The sequence below is a fragment of the Podarcis bocagei genome, assembly GCF_964188305.1.
Source record: "Podarcis bocagei genome assembly, chromosome: 18".
Taxonomy (NCBI): Eukaryota; Metazoa; Chordata; class Lepidosauria; order Squamata; family Lacertidae; genus Podarcis; species Podarcis bocagei.
Window position 1 is genome coordinate 7,007,567 of NC_138144.1, and position 17,644 is coordinate 7,025,210.

The 17,644-nt window shown below is 43.5% G+C and overlaps 2 protein-coding genes across 2 annotated transcripts in view; both read right to left on the reverse strand.

The window, feature by feature from the left end:
- Positions 1-16,335, reverse strand: part of LOC308577467 (vomeronasal type-2 receptor 26-like) — a 42,528-nt gene extending 26,193 nt beyond the window's left edge. The window contains exon 1 of the mRNA XM_081177676.1: positions 16,292-16,335. The gene's annotated coding sequence lies outside the window, so the exon portion shown is untranslated. The remainder of the gene's footprint in view (positions 1-16,291) is intronic.
- On the reverse strand, positions 7,543-16,307 carry LOC308577470 (vomeronasal type-2 receptor 26-like). The gene is made up of 6 exons (XM_081177679.1): positions 15,849-16,307; positions 14,033-14,324; positions 12,930-13,739; positions 9,952-10,179; positions 8,861-8,987; positions 7,543-8,592 (listed from the first exon to the last, which is right to left on the reverse strand). Exons 1-6 carry the CDS (start codon positions 16,073-16,075, stop codon positions 7,694-7,696), a joined length of 2,583 nt encoding a protein of 860 aa, XP_081033805.1. The 5' UTR covers positions 16,076-16,307; the 3' UTR covers positions 7,543-7,693.
- Positions 16,336-17,644: the final 1,309 nt, after the last annotated feature.

The following is a 17,644-nucleotide window of genomic DNA, read 5'->3' on the forward strand; positions in this document are numbered from 1 at the left end:
CAGAGCTCAGTCTTGTAAGCCACTGGGATTAGTAGCAATAAAAGTAACAATAATCACAATAAGAAAGATAGTAATATTAGGCTTGGTTAACAAATGTTTTTAAGAACATTGTTCACACATATTTGTACTGATTAGCTCTGTGTGCATTGCAACCACTTATTCATTGTTGTGCGTAGTAATTTTAAGTGCATTCTTAATATGACAATCAATGTGCAATACTGTTAAAATGCACATTTTCTTTAATTATGAACACAGAAATACGGTAAATGAAGCTCTCAATTCATCGGATGATGACCTGTGCCACAAAGAGGGAACCAGGCAGAGGGCCTTCTTGGTGGTGGCGCCCTCCCAGCAGATGTCAAGGAAGTGAACAACTACCTGACTTTTAGAAGACATCTGAAGGTAGCCCTGTTCAGGGAAGTTTGTAATGTTTGATGTATTTATCGTGTTTTTCTTATTCTATTGGGAGCCACCCTGAGTGGCTGGGGAAACCAAGCCAGATGGTGGGGTATAAATAAATTGTTGTTGTTGTTGTTACACTAGATTTAATGAACACTCATATCAGAGTGCCCTGGAAATTGAGAGCCAGAGTCTTTTATATACTAACCTTTTATGCTCTTCCACATCCGTTTAATGCTCCGAAACCCCTCTTTTAGCTTCTTTTAGACTTTTATGTATACTTTGTGTTTTAATATTTTTTAGCTTTACGTTTTACAGACTGGAAATGACTGTACCCCACCCTACTGATGCTGGTCTACTACCGTAATAAAGATTTGATTGATTGAAATGAAAAATCCTATAGTAATGCTGTGATTGGACACCGAAATAATATAATACAGGGTGATTCATAATGAAATATACAGATTCCAGATCCTGTAAGACCGGCGCCGACACGGAAAACAGCTGCGAACCGTGAGGTAGATGTACTCATAAACTGATGGAGGTGATAGTGCACGTGTCACGTGACTAGTCAGGCGAAATGGCTGCGTCTGCAGTGGAGAAGGCGTTTTGTGTTCTTGAATTGAGCAAAACGGAGTTTGTTGTGCAACGGCATTTGCAATTGCGATGTGTGTTGTGTGACAAACGGTGCATACATAGAACATCTGTGACTGTTTCGAAACTACTTTAAACATTCCCCTACAATTCTGTCACAGGTAACATGAGATATATTATATTCTTTTTTATAGTGTGTTGAAACTGTGTACTTCATTATGAATCATGCTGTATTATAATATAATATAATATAATATAATATAATATAATATAATATAATATAATATAATATAATATAATATAATATAAACATACACACACACACAATCTTTATTACGGTCCAGAGACCCAACAAATCGTTGCAAAGCAATACACAATTTATACAGCCTACCTCCAGGTTAATCAAGCACTTTGTTTGGAATATAGGGCTCATTTGTTCTTGCAACCACCGATAAAAACTTTGCCACTGCCAACGTTCTAGCTTTTGTCCGGTCTTCCAGTAGGAACCTGACATATTGAGCCTCTGACTTTCCCGGGAAAGGCACCAGCAAGGGTAGTATCAGTTCAGCCCTGGCCTGCTCATACTTCGCACAATGTAACAAAATATGATCTATGGAATCGATGTCTTGAGCACACGAGCAAAGTCTGTCCTGGTAGGGAACTCCTCTCAACCTACCATCCAGCACTGCAGAGGGGAAGACATTCAGTCTGGCTTTGGTGAAGAGCCTTCGATAGTTAGGTACTGTCAGGTTTTTGATGTAAGATGTTAACTCAAAGACATACCCATATTGAACTCCTGCTGCCAGTGGACTACAGACTGCGTGTGACCGAGATCTCAAGTCACTGTGTGCACTGTCCCATAATCTTTGCTTTAAAACCTTTTGGGCGCCTTCATAGCCCAGGTAATACAGTTGGGGGGGAGACAGACCAATAGAGGTGGCTTTTTTGGCCATGGTTTTCTGCCATTTGCTGACAAATTCCTCATTGGTCAAATGTTGGTACAGACCCTTCCCTAGATTAAACACTGAAATCCTGAGCCAATGTCTTAGGGCAGCCCACCACGCTTTAGTTGAAATTGGGCATTCACCAGCTTCCAACAGAAGTACGGAGTTGGGGACGCAGTTAGGTACCTGCAGCAGAGATCGTATAAATTTTGCCTGAAAGCTTTGGCAGGTCCCCATTATGCCAGACATTTGCTGCATACAGGAGTTGGGAAACGGGCTTTGCGTTGAAAACCCTTAAGGCTGCTGGAACATATTTGCCGCCCTTTGTGAAGAAGAATCTGAGTATGGCTAGCTTTGTAATCTCCGCCTTTTGAAGGGAGGTTTGCCAATGGTGCTTCCAAGATCCTGTATGATGGAATGTGAGCCCTAGGTAACTGAAGTATTTTACCTGTTCAAGGTTATGGCCATCCAGTACCCATTTAGACCGGGAGAATCTTCTTTCGAAGACTAAGATTTTAGATTTTTCATAATTAATGGATAAACCATTTCCAGAACGGTAATCAGAAAATTTCCTCAACAGATAATTCAAACCCGGTCTGGAACGTGAGATGATGGCCGTGTCATCAGCATATAACAACAAGGGGTCCTTCTCATTCCTATTTTTGGAATGTGTCCATCTGGGTCCATTAAGTTCTCTTCTAGGTCATTTAAGAATAGACAAAACAATGTGGGGGCCAAAATACAACCCTGTCTCACCCCCCTAGTCATCTTGATGCTGTTCGATAGCTGTCCCTGTCGACCGCATCAGACCTGCAGTTTGGTTCCATTGTACAGGGCTTTTATAAGAAAGAGAAGTCGTTTGTCCTGCAAAATCAGACTCAATTTGGACCATAGCTGGGATCTGGGGATGGAGTCAAATGCTGATTTCAGGTCCATGAAGGCCACGAAGAGTTTACCCTGTAGATGTCTGGCATACTTCTCAGCTAGGAAGGACAGCATTAGACAGTGGTCTGTTGTTGAATGATTCTCACGAAAAGCTGCCTGGGCTTCAGATGGTATATTATGTTCATTTAGAAAAGTTTTCAGTTTGCTACTGAGGAAATGGGCATACAGTTTCCCAATTATTGAGAGCAGGCTAATAGGCCTATAATTGGAAGGTACATTTGGGTGGCCTCTCTTAAAGATTGGGACTACTATAGCATGTTTCCAGCTATATGGTACCTTCCCCGAGTTATTTACTACCATAAAACGTGCTGCCAGAAGCGGAGGCCACCAGTGCTGGTTTGATCAACTCAGCTGGGATAAAGTCTTTCCCCGGAGCCTTTCCACTCTTCAGATTCCCAATGAATGTATGGACTTCCTCCACAGTAACCGGCCTCCAATTAGGGAGCAGTGACAATTCTGCCCTGTCATCCTCCTGTAAGCTGGAAGGGAGGTTTGGATTTTCCATAAATATATTTCTGATGTGGTTCTCCCAAACCTGAGCTGGAATGACACAGCTGGGGGCTGAGGAACTATTTTTCATTGAGTCGGAGACTAGTTGCCAAAAGAGTTTAGTTTCATTGCTTAGTGAGGCATTCAATAGTAGGGACCAGGAATTTTGTTCGGACTGCCTTTTTTTTGAGGCCAAAAGGGCTTTATACTCTTTTTTGATTTTGAAATAAGATTGAGGTAAGTAGCTTAATCCAGTGTTTCTATAGGCCAAATAGGCGTTCCTTAAGGCTTCCTTCTTTGTGCGGCACTCTTGGTCAAACCAGTGCGTGGCTTGCCGGCTGAGTTTATGTTAACCGAGACCACATCCTGCAAGGACTCAATGAGATTTTCGTAAGCTGTCAGGGAGGAGTCTATTGATAAATTGTTTATTATAATTGATCTTAACTTTATTGCAGTTTGTGAATTCCATCTATTCTCAACTGCAATTGCTATCTCAGGTGTCCATTTTTTCCTACACAATGCTGGATCATTTGCTTTGTCTATATCCTCATGTTCTATGTGAGAGTGCTGAATTGAATTTTGACCAGTAGTGGAGATGATAAGAGGTAAGTGGTCACTTTCAGTCCTATTATCTATGATGAATTTTTTAATTGATTTGAAGGCCTGTCTGTTAGTGAGACAGTAGTCTACCCTGCTGGCTCCATTTGTATTTATGAATGTATACTCGCCTTCTCTGTGCCCGGAGAATGCCCCATTAGCAATGATGAGGTCAAGACTTATTTGTAAAAAAGCCAGGCAGAAGGCAGCATAGTTGATTTGGCAATCTTTCGAATGTCTACGAGGGGGTGGGTTTAGCAAGAGGGCGCTATTTTCCTTTAAATCTCTTAATATTGGGAATTTTATCTCCAGGCTATCATCATTTGAGCCTATTCTGGCATTCATATCTCCCATTAGGTAAAATGGCGAGCCAGGGTACCTAATTTGTAGGGAATAAAGGAAACTATGGAATTTACGCCACATGCTCTCTATCTGTTTTTGCACTGTATATGGCGGGATATAAGCTGAAACAAGAATGATACTCTTGGATTCCAGATGCAAAGTGACCCCCAGTGCCAGCTGCTCGAAAACTGAGCACTCAATAACTTGTGACGCCAACTGAGTGGAAACCAGAGTTACTAGGCCCCCCCTCGGTCGTCCCCTTCCAAGCGGTTTAGAGGCCTTGATTTCATAGACGTCATAACCGTCGAGAGCTATGTTATCAGTTGCCCAAGTTTCCTGCAGCATTCTTATGTCAAAACCCGTTATATATTCACAAAATGGCTCGTCCCCTAGTTTGTTAGCCCAACCCGCTATGTTCCATGAGATAATGTTAAGGCTGCACGTTCCATAACTGGCTTGGCTTCATTGTGGTGGGGAAATTGTTATCAGCTCTCCCACTGGTTCGGTAATGATGCAACTGTTCTTAGGATTTGCACGGTGTTGTTGTTCTCGGGGTTGATTTGCAGCATTTTCCCGATTTCCCGGCATCGACGGTCTTATCTGAATTGCTGGTACCATCGGGGGGTCTTCGTCAAAGATAATTAAATCTGTCTCTGGCTTTCTATGTGTCCCATTTCCCTTGGGAGGGTCGTCACTTGGCATTGGCTGATCAGATTCCAGTTGGGATAGAGGGTGGTGAAATTCTGGATCTGCCAAAGGCGTAATAGAGAGTCCTATCTTTGGATTATCTAGATTGGGCTGGCGTTCTTTGTGTGTTTGACCTTTTTGCTCTGACGTTTTCCTCTCCAAGGGAGTGTTGCAGCTGGGTTCATCGCACATATTCATCTTTGACGGCCCTTCCGAATGAATCATGGCCCTATGGCAAAAGCTCTTCGGCAGAGAGGGTGCTGATTGCTTGGGGTTGGTCCGGCTATACGACAAGTTTGGCAGTAGTTGTTTTCGTTCTGTGTCTTTAAAACACGCCTCAAATCAATATTATAGTCCTGTAAAATGGCCCTATATTTCAGTAGCATTTTAGGGGTAGCTGAGTCAGAAAATGTCAGCATGAGTCTAGTGTGCTGGGGGTCCGTGCAAAGCAAGTTTATCGCGATCAGAGTGTTGCAATGGATATTTAGTAAAAGCTTAAAGTTTCTCTTCACACTGTCGATTGATTTCCAGTAAGGCAGCATACTATTAAAAGGATATATATCCAGAGCTACTTGAGTACTTTGTCGGATCAGGTCCCTACTTTCGCTTTTGTTGTTTTTAGTATTTGTAGTCTCTCGGTTATCAAGTCCAGACCGGTTGCACCCCTGTACATGATGGTCTAGAGGGAGGGCGATGCTGTGGTCGGTCTCTTTAGTACTGAGTGGGCTATTTTTGGCTGCCAGGAGCACCAACTCCGTCAGGAGAGACGTTACCTTTTCTAATTTCATGTTAATTTCCTCCACTGTTCTTGCAGTCAGCAGACAGTGGTCCGCGAGTATTTCTGCATAGAGCGGTGCCCCCTCAGATGGTAGTTCATGGGATAATTCATGAGCGCTCATCTCAGCATTCTCCCCTGGGTGATCTCCACCCATTAAAGCATCCCCACCTACCTGGGAATGAATTCTATTTGGTATGGTAGGTTCTGAGTTCTGTGCTTTTACGAAATCGTCCATTTTGCTCTGCTTGCTCTTCTGTGGGCTCCCTTCTGGAGATGAGGCCGGTCGTTTCTTTTTCCTAGGCATTTTCCAGGAATAGAGCCGCTGTAAATCAGGGCAGCTTCTGCTGTAAATCAGGAAGCTTGGCGTCTACCCACGATAGGGCGTCTAATCTCCACTCCTGCTGAGCTGGAGCTATAATGACATACATATATCATACTTTTCCGTGTATAAGACGGGGAAAATGGGATCCCCCATTTTCTTAATATTGAGTCCCCCAAAATAGGGGGTGTCTTATACACGGGGGCATGTTCTACAGGGGAAAATACAGTAATATGTAATATGATATAATATAATATAATATATAATATAATATAATATAATATAATATAATATAATATAATATAATATAATAGCTAAAGGAAAAGGGACCCCTGACCATTAGGTCCAGTCTTGGCCGACTCTGGGGTTGCGGCACTCATCTCGCTTTATTGGCCAAGGGAGGTGGCGTACAGCTTCTGGGTCATGTGGCCAGCAGGACTAAGCCGCTTCTGGCAAACCAGAGCAGCGCACGGAAACGCCGTTTACCTTCCCACTGGAATGTATCTACTTGCACTTTGACTTGCTTTTGAACTGCTAGGTTGGTAGGAGCAGGGACCGAGCAGCGGGAGCTCCCCCCGTCTTGGGGATTCAAACCGCCGACCTTCTGATCGGCAAGCCCTAGGCTCTGTGGTTTAACCCACAGTGCCACCCGCGTCCCAATGTCATATAATATAATATAATATAATAATATACCTTCCCCCAAATTAATATTTCATTATAATTAATATTAGTAATAATAATGAAATAAGTCAAGCCAGAGGCTCCTCCCAGCTTTGCCTTGCCCTGCCTAGTGGGCGTGACCACTCTCCACTAAACCCCGCCCCACCTCTCCCCACTTTCCACTGCTGCCTTTCGCGACCGATTGCCTTCCCCAGCTCTACTCACCCCACCTCCTTTCACAATGACTCGCCCAGATTGGCGTAGGCGGCCTGCCACTCTCGTGAGCGCCGGAGTTCCCTCTTCCCTCTCTTCCCGGCTGCCTCGCCCGCCCCTAACCCTGGCCAGTGCAATAAAATTCATTGGATCCCAGTCAAGGCTTGGCTAAGATCAGTTGCTACTCGTTGGAACAGGGAGCAGAGCTTACACAATACAGAAATTAAACCAACAGACTATGGAAGATGTCTTAAATGAATTTCTCAGTTTATTGATTTACAAAGCTTAGGAGAATGAAATGATGTGAAGTGAGCTTATGAATGATAGCGCATAAATGTGGGAAATGGAGCATAGAAAAGTGAATACATAGAACTGGCATAACCAAACAGTATTGTGGAATATTAGAATTGATATGGTTAATAGGTAGTCATGACAAAGCAAACAGACTCAAAAACCTTTTAAATCTTTTTAAAATTATTAAAAGATAATAGTTTACAAACTAAGGGCAGTAGACCAGGACTCATTGTAATCCTTGGCAAAGTAAGGAACCAAGGACTTTCCTCCCATCTTACGGTTCATGTGAAAAGGACTACATAAAACCGGGGCTAAGAAGGAACACAATCTCTTTCAGAGGTGGAGAAGGAGGAACATGGATGAGTAGCTGTGTTTCCTTTATGCACTTCTGGACATCAGGAACATGGAATGTTTTAAGAATCAGATGTCCCCTTAATTTCTGGTTGTCAGGTGCTCCTTTGTGTTCAGATCAGGCCTCAGCACAATCATGTAGCACTTGGGAAGGAAGATGCAGCCCAGAAGCCCAGCACTGGAGGCCAACATAGAGAAGATCTGCACGGCCACCATGTACTTGCCCTTGGTGCTCAGGTAGGTGGGCACAAAAGAGACCCAAACACTGCAGAAGACCAGCATGCTGAAGGTGATCAGCTTGGCTTCGTTGAAGGAGCCAGGCAGCTTCCTGGCTAAGAAAGCCACCGTGAAGCAGGTGGCAGACAAGAAGCCCAGGTAGCCGAGGGCAACGTAGAACATGGCCACAGACCCTTCGTTGCATTGCAGGATGATCTCTTCCACCTGGGAGTGCATGTCGGGCTCTGGGAATGGGGGAGAAGAGCCCAGCCAGATGGTGCAGATGAGAACTTGCCCCCCAGAACAGGAGATGACAATGGAGTTGGCCAGACTCTTGCCCAGCCATCTCCTCACCCTGTTCCCGGGCTTTGTGGCCAGGAAGGCCAGCACCACCGTGATGGTCTTTGCCAAGACAGAAGACACAGCAACTGAGAAGATGATGCTGAAGGCCGTTTGTCGGAGAAGGCAGGTCTCTTTCCTTGGGCGCCCGATGAAGAGGAAGGAGGACAAAAAGGAAAGCAGGAGGGAGACGAGCAGGATGTAGGAGAGGTCCCGGTTGTTGGCTTTGACTATGGGAGTTTCCTTGTATTTAATGAAGATTCCCAACACAATGCCTGCTGTTAAGGACAAGAAGAGGACAACGGAAGCTAAAACAATTCCCAAATATTCTCCATAAGTCAGGAAGGTGGTGATCTTGGGGACACATTGATCTCTGTCCTTGTTTGAATGGTGATCTTCTGAGCATTTGGTGCAATGTTCTGCATCTGAGGAAGAGGAAAAGAGTGGCTGCAGCATCACTTACATCCCTAATGATCTGAACTCGATTACATTTTGAAGAAATCCTAGAGATTTCTTCCTTATGGTCATTCCTTTCAACTCTCTTCCAGGATGTAATGAAGGTGATTGTAAAGACATTGAGGAAGGAGCCACATTCCCCAATGTCTGCACAAATCTCACAAAAAGTGTTTGAGACTGGATTACTGACTTGTGTTTACTCTCTCCAGAAATACCTTCCCCCTTGGAGTCACCCACCTTCCTGGGCGGAGAAGGTCCCTTCCGCACACCGAGCACAAGCATAGCAGCAAATGGGCTTTCCTTCTAGGACCACCTTGGCATATCCAGGTCGACATTTTTCATTACACCTGGAACGAGGCACGGCCTAACCAGAAAGACAAGAAGGTGCAACAAAGAGGAACAGTTAGGAGTATTTGTGGGTATGTAATTCACTCATAGAGTGAGTTTAAACAGATCTCTGGACTGCAGCCTTTGACCCCCTCAGCAGGGTCCTTTCAACTCCTCACTGACCATTGGGGTGACCAGAATATCTTGTTCTTCATAATTCGTTCAGGACAACTGAGGTTTGCACCACAGAACTCTGATTCCTCTTCTCCGTTTACCTGCTTCCCTGTTTAATAAATCTTCAAAGAAAATGGCAATGGAGTCTAAAATGTGATTTCCCCAAATTTCAGGATTCTGATAATCCCTCAACCGCTAATTAAGACACATTTAATATTACTTTTCCAAATAGTGGTTTCCCTCACTCTGTTCTTGAGGCATGCAAGGTTTCCTCTTATTGCTGATGAATGCCCTAGTTATTTCTAGTTCATATGCCATTCCTTAACATTAACCTTATATTACAATAGGGTTTTTTTTTAACTTCTCATCCTTCACCAACAGCCGTGCACTTCTCAATTCCTGCACATACAATAGTTTAACATTTGCAACATCTACAAGTGAGCTTACTCCATAAATTTAAAATATCCACAATAAATCAGTAATTATCATTTCTAAAATAAATTACTTTCCATCCTTCTGCATGTATGAAAGCCCAATAGTTCACTTTTACTAGGGGCTTTCCCTTTTCTTCTTATCTACGTAGTCCTTTCTGTCGAAGATTCTGGTGTCTTCTCTGAGGACCTCTGGGCTCTATCCTTTCTTTGAGCACCCCAAATTCACCTCCTATCTCAGCTGCTGTGAAAAGAAAGAGTGGTGGTTGCAGCTGCTATTGACGGTCAAGACACCATTGGTCAACCTGATATCCTGATATGGTCATTTTTCAGTGGTTGTTTAAGGAAAAACATAGTAATCATCTCCTAGCCTTCTCCCTTTGTGATTCCCCTTACCTTGTTGAATTTCGTGGGCCACTCAATGGCTTCTGGGTTAATGGTGAACTTTATGCCAGCAGACGTCTCTCTCTTTATATTCCCAATTTTCACAATGCCATGAGACTTATTGGGAGACATCGCCCAGTTCATAATATCGAAGTCTTCTGGCAGCTCCCAGTTCTCATCCAAGCACAGCCTGCCTCTGGAAGTATTCAGACACCGGATTTCTCTTAAGAAAGGGTGAAGCTGGAATGGCAGGGGAAAACACCAGCATTAAGAAACCGGGAAGCCAAGATGGATATCTCAGTCCTACTCACTTCAACCTCTTATGATTTTGGGCTGCGTGTATCTCATGTAGACTGGAATTCCTATTCAGCCATTTTTATTACTACAGACCCTGCAAGTGCTCCAATTTTCCAGGGATGTCCCTGAATTAGAGACAGTTTTTCATTTGATCCCAGAATTTCCCAACTTTGCTTAGAATGTCCCTATTTTCATTGGAGAAATGTTGGCAGATGTGGAGTTATCCAACCCACAAGGCATCCAATCCTATATCGGGAATTTTTATTATGTTTAATATTTTAGTATGAATTTATTTATGTTGGGAGCTGCCCAGAGTGCTGAGGCAACCCAAAAAGACGTGTGGTGTATAAAGAGTGCTATTTTTCTATGGCACCCACCTGAGAGGTGCCAAAACTGAGTTTCAATGAGTTCCGCCTTTAAAAAGCTCTGGATATCAACAGTAAACACTGGTCAACAACAAATTTGTTGTCTGCGTTTTTTCAGTTGATTTAGAACGAATCTGATGCACTGAATCCAAAAATCACATTGATTTTGTTCAATCAGGTCAAGTTTTTGAGCTATGGCCACATGTCATTTTTTAAAGTTTTTGTTCACGTGTACGCTTGTGTGGAGCATTTTAGAAGAAGTTGGTGGGGGTAAAATGCCATGTCAAATAATTGTTTTGATTGGAAATGATTATTTTAATGACAAGAAGTATTCAGGTCCAATAGTTCTGGGTGATTATGTCGAAAAGGGATCAGTTTGAAGTCATAAAACCTTGAAATCTTCCATAAATTGGTGTGGCAAAGCATAAAGTTATTTTGGTATTAAACTTGGTGACCAGGATAAAGCTTGGGTGCCACACATGGTGTGCAAGGCATGCACCGAGACTCTTCGTGGGTGGACCAATGGCAAGAGGAGTCTGAACTTTGGAATTCCCATGGTCTGGAGGGAGCCGACAAACCATGTCACTGACTGCTACTTCTGCGCTGTTGATGTGACTGGGATCAACAGAAAGAACTGGAGCAGCCTCAAGTATCCTGATCTTCAATCAGCACGTCATCCTGTAGCTCATTGTGATGAAATTCCAGTGCCTATCTTCAGAGAACTTCCTGACATTAGTGACGAAGATGCCTCCAGTGTTGAAGGACATGAAGAAGAAGTGGTTCTTGAAGATGATGCTCCACATCCATTTTCCCAAAAGGAGTTGAATGATCTAGTTCGCGACCTCAGCTTGTCAAAGGACTCTGCCGAACTGTTGGCATCCAGACTGAAGGGAAAAAACCTCTCTGACAGTGCTTGCATCAGCTTCTTCCGCAACAGGCATCAAGAGTACCTCCGTTTTTTCTTGGAAGAGAAGGACTTGGTGTACTGTGCAGATATTGCGCAGCTTCCGCTCAAGCTTGGAGTGCCACAGTACGAACCCAAAGATTGGAGACTGTTCATTGACAGCAGCAAGCGATCACTGAAATGTGTTCTGCTAAAGAACGGCAACCAGTACCGATGTTTTCTGTGCATGTGGGATAGTAGGGACCGTGCTCAGCATTACACGAAGAAGGACTGGCCTGTGCGGGAGGAATTAGTGCCTTGCAAAGAAAGGAACGTCTTCAACGACCCTCTGGTGGACAGAGACAGAATACTCTTCCCACCGCTGCACATCAAGCTCGGCTTAATCAAGCAGTTCACCAAGGCTCTGGACAAGGATGGTGACTGATTCACTTACTTGTGCCAGGCTTTTCCAGGATTGACCATGGAGAAGTTGAAAGCTGGCATCTTTGACAGTCCTCAGATCCGTCAGGTCATCAGAGATCCAGAGTTCGGAAACTCAGTGAACGAAGTGGAACTGGAAGCGTGGAAGGCATTTGTTCTGGTAGTGAATAACTTTCTTGGCAACAATAAGGCCAGAAACTATGCAGAACTTGTCAACAACATGCTGACTGCTTTCAGAAACCTGGGCTGCAACATGAGCGTCAAGATGGACTACCTATTTTCACATATGGACCGGTTTCCTGAGAACCTGGGTTCAATGAGTGACGAGCAGGGGGAGAGATTCCATCAGGACATGAAAGAGATGGAGACCAGGTATCAGGGTCGCTGGGACGCAGTCATGATGGCTGACTACTGTTGGACTCTGAAGAGAGACCTCCCTGCCGCTGAGCATTCCAGGAGTTCCAAGAAGTTCAAGCCCTGAAGTTTGAAAAATGGTGAAGCAACATGCAATTTACGTGTACTTACCTTTATCAATGCCCACCATTCAGTTTACAGTAATCGATGTTTCTATCAGGTAATCAATATATGTTGTTGGAAAAACATTTTTTTCTCTTAAAAACGTATTTAGGATGATATGTGTTGACAAAAATCAGCCGATAATGCCACAAAAATGTAATAGATTTTGTCACAAGATCTGATTTTTTTTCAAATCAAGATAGCACAAAAACCTGACCTGATGGAGAGAAACGGATGCCATTTCCTGATTCAGCAGTGCAAAAATACCCTAAAGCTGTTGTAGAAATCTAGACAACATTCAAAAAGTAAAAAATTGTTGCCCAGTGATTATCGTTATGGAATGGGACGTCTCTATTTTCATCAGAGAAATGTTGGGCTGTATGCTACTATTACTAGTACTAATAGTAACTATGTTATTTTACAGGTCTATCACCAGTCAAGATCAGCATCAGTGTGGACTGCAGGTTGCAAAAAGGGGAAGGAAATACCTGCCACGGCTGTAGCCTTGCATGTCCCCATTGCTCTCCTTCCTCCCCCATCAGCCTCCTCTGGGATCTAGATGAAAGCGAAGCATGCAAGGCCTGAGCCACAGCCTGAACATTGATGTAAGTGCCATAGCTGTCAAAAGACAGGGCGCTGTTCCGCCCCTCTTGGGGCAATGGCTGCAGGTTCTCCTCCTCTCTGCATCTTACCCTGCCTTTCACGGACAACAGATGCTTTGAATATGAACACGGAAATGCTTGATTGAAATAATACGTAAGATCGGTGTGCCATTTATATTTGTCACCTTTGCTGCTCCTTATTCCAGTCTGAATTTCAAAGGACAGAGAACCATGGAGGTGCTGGAACAAATCTGGAGGGAGGTAAATGCCAAATCTGATTTCTAGCAAAGCTGTTGTGATCCAGACTTTTCCCCCCACTTCCTTCTCATAGAAATTATGTATTAACACGAATGCTAGGATACTCAGTGCACTGGTTATATAGGAAACAAATACCCCAACTTGTCTCCATAGGAAAAAAGGTTCCCCAGGCCAGATAAATTGATCCATATCATATTCTTGTACTCTTTTTGAAAAAGCAATGCAGATCCCTTTGCTGAGCATCAGAGGTTTCACAGCGCTCACAAATCTTTCTCCATTGTCATTGTCTGGAGTGAAGAGGCCAATCCACGTCCATCCAAAATACAGGAGCAATTCAACAATCCCTTGGTACTGACTTTCCTCTTTGGGAGTCATCCGGTAGACAAAAGGGAACAGGGTTTCACCTTCGAGAACCTGGGCAGTGAAGCCATAACTGATCTAGCAAGCAAAGCAAAGATCAGCAATTTATTTTACTTTCAGCATAAGATTTTTAATTATCTGCAATGACTGATATCTATCTAAATCTCTGCTGGCTGAGGCTGATGGGAGTTTTAGTCTGAAACATCTGGAGGTGTCAAGTTAGTGAAGGCTCAGTTTTGAAAAAGGGATGTTGGATCCATAGCTCAGGATTTTCCCATTTTGAAAAATATCCCTGCTTGACCCCTCCAAAGAGAAAGTAGAATTCTACGCAGTTGAAATTCTCTTTCCCTCCATGCTCTCCCACTACTTACCTGTGGGATTTTGTAGATGCCTGACAAGGCTGAAATCACTCTTGAGATGAAAGTGTTGCTTCTTTCAAGAACAGCCAGCAGGTGATTGTGTTCTCCACAGTGATAATTGGGAATATTGCATCCACTGCCTGCAAGCAGCTCTAGCATGGCCTCCGAAGTCATCCTTGCATCGCAATAGTTCTCATAGAGGTTGTAGCCCAGGGTGATGTTGGGTAAGAGCCTGAGATCCTGGTTGATCTCTTGGATGGTGAGCGGGAAAGGCAACACGTGCCAGATGTAACCAGGTGCCTCCCTGCAATAAATGAATTCTTTAAAAAGAGTGAAACTGATATTCATATTAATGGGATGGAGGAAACATTATATGATCCACACAGATTAGTATTTATTTATCCTTTTGCATTAATATCAAACCTTTTCCTGTCTAGCATAGAACAAAAATTTGGAAATCTCTACTAAATGACAGGAGCTTTGATGCAAAAAGCACATAGAGCTGTTCAACAGTGGAAGAGACTCCCTCCGAAGGTGACCATGTGTCATGGATGCTTCAGGTGAGATTCCTCTGGGTTCCTTCCATCTCTACAACCCGAAGATTCTTTTCTACTATGGTTCTATGAGTAAGAAATGAAGGCGCCCCTCAAAATGTGTGATATACTGGGAAGTTGCTGCAAGGGCTGCTTTTGCTGCAGTGGTCTTTGGCTTCTTCCAAGGGGCTAGACTATAGGTAGATAAGAGACCATTTGATAAAACGAGGAGAAGCACCAAATACCTCAGTCCCCTTTTAGTTACAAATGAGGCCTGGTGGCTTTCAGGTTTGAGTGTGTGGTAAAATCTATAATTTTGCCCATGTTTGGATCAGTGACTCCACCAATGAGGACACACCCTGGTGTGTATTATTTTATATAATCATTTTATTTGAAGCATAATGTTCCACCCTTAAGTTTTTAAAAAAGCAGTGACAGAAAGGAAAAAGTGCTGAGATTGGAGGAGGAAACCTTTAATGTAGCCCATGGTGGGCTGTAGGTCTCCTGTGGTATTGTGTCAAGAGAAGTGGGCTAAGGTTGTTCACAAATGATCCAAATAGAATAAACAAAAAATAATTTTGGCAGCTTGGAAATTGCTTGAGTTTCATGCCTCCCTCTGGGATAGGAAACAGGTACCTATGGATTCCACGTGAAGAAATATCAAACATCTCACTACTTAGAAATGAGGCCAGTTGTGTATGTGAAAAAAGGAATAATTCCTTTTCACATTTTAGAGACCTGACTCCACGAACAAAGAAGGCTCCTGATTGATATTATTTTATTCATCATTTCAATTAAAGTACATCTTTTCTGCTCTTCAGCCACCAAACGTCACCCAGAGGATCTTAAATTCCATTTGTAAAACTGTAGCATTCCCTAACGACAGTTTCTGGATTGTCCAAATGGAATAATATTGAATAAAACCCTTGAGCCTTGGGAACTGCCTGAGTTTCATGGCATCCTGCAGCTGGGGAAATTCAGTGCATCCTTTTGACTCCTGACCAGATTCATTGGCATCCTAGCATTCTACTAAAAGCAACACAGAATCAAAGGTAGGAGAGTGTTTCACTAAGGAAGACCCAGGGAACAAGGAAATGGGAGAGGTTTGGGTGGGATCTTTTAGTGGACCCCCCAGCTCCCATCAGCCCAGCCAGCAAGACCAATGGTCAGGGCAGGGTAGACCTGCCACATCAGCCCTTAGCTCCCCAGCCCTGAGAAAGGGGCTCTTTCCTTGATAAATAGGAACCATTAAAAGGACTAGAGGACCATGAAACCATCTGCATATAAGTACATACGCTTCACTCCTGGCGAAGGGTGTCTGAGAAAAGACGTATGGAGTTTCCTTATAAAAGGATTTTGGAGATATGATCCCAGTGATGAGGAAGTGTCCAGGCCGGTAGTAATTGAGAGCATTCAATTGATCCCTGACCAGATTCAAGGGGCATTTCGCCTTGTGGTTCCCGCAGACTCCAAAGGGTATCATGAGCAGCAGAAGCAGCAACAGAAGGAGCAGGGATCTCATTCTGGCTCTGCCTCCTCCTCCTCTTACCTGCCAAGGAGACAAAGCAGAAGAACCCAAAGACTCTTGCAAGGCCAGACTGGGTGGGCTTTCCCAATCTGGGTGGTTTTCAACTCTACCTTCAGAGCTAGGAAGCCCAAGGCAGGCACACCCCTCTTTCGCCAGCTCTGCATCTTCACTCAGTCTGTCTCCAACACAGGAAATATTCTCGGCACCAACTTTTTCTTTCCCAGACACAGTGCAATTAATATGGTCATGCTACTTTCTGAGGCTGATGTAACCTCCAGAAATATCTCCTGAGCATTTAGAAGAGGAGATGACTATAATTTTGATTATTCCAAGTGGAATAAGTTTCATCACACTAACTTTCCGAAGTCTGGAATCTCTCAGGCAGCAGGTGCAGAGCTGGAGAAAAACATGATGGAGAAAAGTAAAAAGGTGTTTTTGGGAATTGGAAGTTTGGCCTGAACTTTGCTCCCAAGGACCAAAGAAGGAGCTGGATCCGACCATGGACTCTCCTTCCTTGGAGGTTTTGAAGCAGAGTTTGGATGGCTATCTGTTAGAGATGCTTTATAGAGCCACTGTGGTTCAGTGGTTAAGAGCGGTGGACTTGTAATCTGGTGAACTGGGTTTGCTTCCCGCTCCTCCACATGCAGCTGCTGGGTGACCTTGGGCTAGTCACACTTCTCTCGTCTCTCAGCCTCACTCACCTCACAGAGTGTTTGTTGTGGGGGAGGAAGGGAAAGGAGATTGTGAGCCCCTTTGAGACTCCTTAGGGTAGTTATAAAGCGGGATATGAAATCCAAACTCTTCTTCTTCTTCTAGTTGGCCACTTTGGGTGGATTTGATTCCTGCCAATCCCTTCTGGTTCTCCCCCTGAAGGGAAGTAGCATGTTGGTGGTTTTGAAGCCACTTCAAGTGAATTTCCACCCCCTCTTTGAAAGGCTTCTCCAACAGAGGGAAGCTCTCTGGGGTTGGATGAGGGGAGAAAGTTTGCTCTGAGCCTTAGGCTCTCCCTTCCCCTTCGACATGTTCTGCAGAAAGAGAGCTTCTGTTGCATATGGAGCCAACTTGCTCCTCGTCTTTGAGCAGAAGCTTCTCTACTCATAAACAAATTTTGTGCGCAGAAGCCAGGCTAGCATTCTAGCAGCTTTATTATTCTTTATGAATTTATTTATTAATATTTATTTACTTTCTTACTTACTTATTTAATCTTTCATAAATTCCATGCACTATTTTTGCCAATCACCCCTAGAGTGCCTTACGTCAAGATAAGTCAGGATGATCATAACAAAGTTTACAGTCTTTAGAGCATTCCAAAAGTTAAAATAATAAAACAGAATCAAATTACCTCAAGTTCCTAAGAATCTGGGTGGATGTTTTCATTATTACATTAAAAAAAAATTTAAAAAAAATTATTAAGTCTCCAGAGATATTCCAATCACTTGTCTTCGTATACAGTTTAAAAAAACAAACAAAAAACCCACACATTTTCTTCTTGACTCCCCACCCCCTTCTCTATGTTTGTTTTTATTACTTCTTTTTATCAGATGTTTTAAAAAACCTGTTTTT